At 37.8% G+C, this 4652-nt stretch overlaps 1 protein-coding gene across 1 annotated transcript; it reads left to right on the top strand.

Moving 5' to 3' along the window:
• Positions 1-2933: 2933 nt before the first annotated feature.
• On the top strand, positions 2934-3568 carry LOC125473526 (ATP synthase subunit beta, chloroplastic-like; the record flags this gene model as incomplete). Its single annotated transcript, XM_048576438.1, is given in 3 exon segments — positions 2934-3347; positions 3349-3507; positions 3510-3568. Coding segments are annotated over 3 exon segments (609 nt in total), but the record flags the coding sequence as incomplete, so codon positions are not given.
• Between the last annotated feature and the right edge of the window lie 1084 nt (positions 3569-4652).

Below are 4652 nucleotides of genomic sequence, written 5' to 3'. Positions count from 1 at the left end.
CATGAAATTGTGTTGACTATATGTTATGTGTTAAATAGAATTCCTAACTCAAAACGAATATTTCTCCTTATGAAATTTGGAAAAATAAGAAACCAAACGTGTTGTATTTCATAACTTGGGGTTGTTTAGCTTATGTTCGGAAACCTGATCCAAAAAGATCGAAATTGGTTAGTAGTGTGACATCCCACATCGCCCAAGGGAGTGATCCTTATATGTATATTCTCATCCTTACCTAGCACGAGGCCTTTTGGGAGCTCACTGGCTTCGAGTTCCATTGGAACTCCAAAGTTAAGCGAGAAGGAGGCTTGAGCAATCCCATGATGAGTGACCCACTGGGAAGTTGCTCGTGAGTTCCCAAAAACAAAACCGTGAGGGAATGGTAAGCTCAAAACGGACAATATCGTGCTACGGTGGTGGAGCGGGCCTGGGAAGTGATCCGCCCCGGGCCGGGATGTGATAATTGGTATCAGAGACTAACCCTGGTCGCGTGTATGCCGACGAGGACGTCGGGCTCCTAAGGGGGGTGGATTGTGACATCCCACATTGCCCAAAGGAGTGATCCTTATATGTATATTCTCATCCTTACCTAGCACGAGGCCTTTTGGGAGCTCACTGGCTTCGGGTTCCATTGGAACTCCGAAGTTAAGCGAGAAGGGGGCCTGAGTAATCCCATGATGGATGACCCACTGGGAAGTTGCTCGTGAGTTCCCAAAAACAAAACCGTGAGGGAATGGTAAGCCCAAAGCGGACAATATCGTGCTACGGTAGTGGAGCGGGCCTGGGAAGTGATCCGCCCCGGGCGAGGATGTGATAAGTAGAGCATATGAATGTGTTTTTATTGGTTATGCATGTAATAACAAAGCATATAGATTTTATGATTTGAAAAACCATGTCATAATTGAGTCACTTGATGCTGATTTTTATGAGAATAAATTTCCTTTTAATCTTCGAAATAGTGGGGTTTCTAATTCGTCTAAAATTTATGAACCTACTATCAGATACCCCTTTATGGGAAAAGAAGCAGGATGGTTGAGAAACCTACTGTCAGATACCCCTTTATGGGAGAAACCGATTCCAGCAGTTTTGATCCATTGTGATAGCACAACGTAATCTCTTATGGAGCTGTAAGAGTGGATCATATATGGTCTGAAGAAAACTTAGCTGATCCTTTGACAAAAGGACTAGCACAAGAAAAGGTTTGGAAAACCTCGAAAGGGATGGGACTAAAGCCCTTAGAAAATTGAGTCATTTGTGATAACAACCCAACCTATAGACTAGAGATCCCAAGAAATAGGTTCAAAGGGTAATAACAAGTCACAAGTGATATGAGTGAAGTCTTGCTAATTTTAATTTGGAATATTATTCCATGTCCATCCCTAAGAAGCATGACATCCTGAAGCGGTTTAAGGTTGAGTTTTTTTTCTCTTAGTAAGGTCTATCCTTGATAGTCTTACCTATGTGAATGTGGAAGTGAGGCCGCTTCCTATGAAATCTTGGGCAAGTTTCTAGAGCGTTCACTATACTGGGATACAAGCACACGGCCGTAATGTGCTGGCTTTTTGAACTTCACCTTAATAAAGTTATGTGAGTGGTGTTGTCAGAGATAGAGTTCAAAACTATAAGTTACTCTAGTATAATATGGATCACTAACACTATGTACAGGTTCAAGTTGAGAAACACTTTTACTTATGCATAGCTTTATGAGATGTTGCTTGATATATATATTTTTTTAAATAAAAACAAGTGGGGGATTGTTAGAGCAGTTATGTTTTTATTTAAATATTTTAAATATATTTATATTTTGGTTTATTACAAACATTAAATATAAAACATAAATTGTTATCAACCTTTGATTGCAGACAGTTTTGCACCCAATAAATCCCCATTAACTTCCTTGATTTCTTACGTTCGTAAACCCCACAACGTCTACTTATATATATATATATATGTATATATATATGTATATATATATGTATATGTATATATATATGTATATATATATAGGTAGATGGCACATAAAAAATAAAAATAAAAATAAAGTTGAGAGAACAAAAGTTTTACAAATATTGATTTAAAAAGCAACATATAGAGAAAGTGTGAGTTCGAAGGTTCTTCCCCTGTGCAAGGAAGAACTTTATCAGAAGAAGAAAGTTATGGGCTGTTTTATCCTGGGGACGACGTAGTGTTTGTGAACTGCTTGCACACTTTGGACAGAGCCGCGAAACGTCTTAAAGAGAGCGACTTAGTCCGCTACTCATCCCAAGAATCATTCAGCACTCAAGGCTTCTACATTTTTCGGGTAACTTCTTTCCTTTTCTATTTCAGTTTTCAACATAGTCTATTCGTTTTGTGACTTAATGAGAAAGCCGCACACTTTCTCTATACAGCTAGCTACACTAGGCTATGAGCATTTTGGGCTTTTAAATTTTAAGTTGTTGCCACTTAGTACTACAATCTAGCGGTATTCCTTTTTACTTGCAAGTGAGAGGTCTTATGTTCGATTCTTGACAAAAGTGAATTTGAACTACATTATTGCTAACCCCTTGTGAGGCTTAGCCTACCCCTCCCTCTTAGTGTAGATAATATCGTTTGTTAAAAAAAAAAAAAATTAAGTTGTTGAACTGTTTAACCTGTTGGCCTTTGAAACTCATAACTAACTTAATGTCACACCCTGACCTACGAATAAAGACTACTCACGAGCTAGGATGTGAGCCATGCCTTAGCTATAGAAGTAAATTCTATAATCAAGACATGGTGAGGAAAAATAAAATATAATAATTTGTAACGATTACACCCATACAACATTGGTTAATAACTCTACATAATAAACACTTGAGTTTACTACAAAAAATTTATTGAATACACAACGCAATGAAATTAGTGCACAAATTATTTCACAACTAAAAGTACCAACAAAATAATAATTGAAATGTAAACCCACCCTTAGTACTGAAATGGGTACTTTACAAGAAAGAATTACTTCTACCAAAGAGGGGTCTATAACTTCTATTCAAGCAGTTTATGTACCTGCGGACGATTTGACCGATCCTGCTCCAGCCAAGACATTTGCACATTTAGATGCTACTACCGTACTATCAAGAGGATTAGCTGCCAAGGGTATCTATCCAGCAGTAGATCCTTTAGATTCAACATCAACTATGCTCCAACCTCGTATCGTCGGTGAAGAACATTATGAAACTGCGCAAAGGGTTAAAGAAACTTTACAACGTTACAAAGAACTTCAAGACATTATAGCTATCCTTGGGTTGGACGAATTATCCGAAGACGATCGCTTAACCGTAGCAAGAGCACGAAAAATTGAGCGTTTCTTATCACAACCTTTTTTCTGTAGCAGAAGTATTTACCGGTTCCCCAGGAAAATATGTTGGTCTAGCAGAAACAATTAGAGGGTTTAAATTGATCCTTTCTGGAGAATTAGACGGCCTTCCTGAGCAGGCCTTTTATTTGGTAGGTAACATCGATGAAGCTACTGCGAAAGCTACGACCTTAGGAACTTAGAAATGGAGAGTAAATTGAAGAAATGACCTTAAATCTTTGTGTACTGACCCCGAATCGAATTGTTTGGGATTCGGAAGTGAAAGAAATTATTTTATCTACTAATAGTGGACAAATTGGCGTATTACCAAATCATGCGCCTATTGCCACATAAAATGAGATGCATGAATGTACTCACTTTTAATCCCACCAATACATACCTAAGACACTCAAGCCTCCACGTCTCATACCATCCTTATACCACTTGGCTCCGAATGTCTTAGAGTATGAGTTAACACCCGTTCATCCCTTAAGCCCAATTTTTATAATAAATTTTCAATTTCCACTATTATATAGGCACTTCCTCCGACACCCGATTTATACTCAAACCCTTTTCTTGAGGTCTAACACATACAAAATGTTATTATTTTATATTCAAGGCATTCGTCAACCCTTGAATACATACTCAACTCCACACTTTAGACAACTCAACACAACAAAGCACTTGAACACAACATTGTTTTTTCTTGCTTTACAATGTTTATGCATATGTATTGCAACATCAACGTCAATAATTACATGCTATATAATAAATTTATAAACAACCAAGCACGTGCACACACAAATAGAATGAATAAATAATAGTAAGGGAGATCAACGAAAGTTGATAGCAACATTATATATTTTATTTCTTATCTTTGAGCTCTTCCTTTCATTATTACTTCCTTTTTACCTCACCACTCATCCCGTCCACCAACTGGCCACTTGACACTCAACTTATTTGTTCCAACCCGTGACTTTTGCTTCTTTTCATACAGTTTCCCCCCAAAGAACCACCACCACCACTCTCTTTCTTTTGAAACTTTCGTTCTCATTATTTTCTACAACCCCTCCCCTCTTTCCTTGTTTGTTTGTTTCTTTTGAATTCTTTCCCTTTTTACTTACCTTTCACACCTCACTCTCTTTCATGAAGGTGAGTAGCATAAACTAGACATGTTGGCCATACAAAGAGGCTGCCCGAAAAGGCCAGCTCAATCGCACATCAACTATTCAAATTGACATACAAGTCAGCATATAGATTGGGTTGTCGTGATTTTTGGATAAGTTATAGAAGAGATGATAAGGAACAACTTTATGAAGTGTATTTGTATCAGCAC

The sequence above is a fragment of a genome, unplaced genomic scaffold (genome assembly GCF_019419815.1).
Source record: "Pyrus x bretschneideri cultivar Hongxiangsu unplaced genomic scaffold, Pyrus_bretschneideri_v1 Contig9, whole genome shotgun sequence".
Lineage (NCBI taxonomy): Eukaryota > Viridiplantae > Streptophyta > Magnoliopsida > Rosales > Rosaceae > Pyrus > Pyrus x bretschneideri.
This window is presented reverse-complemented; position numbering and strand designations above follow the sequence as displayed.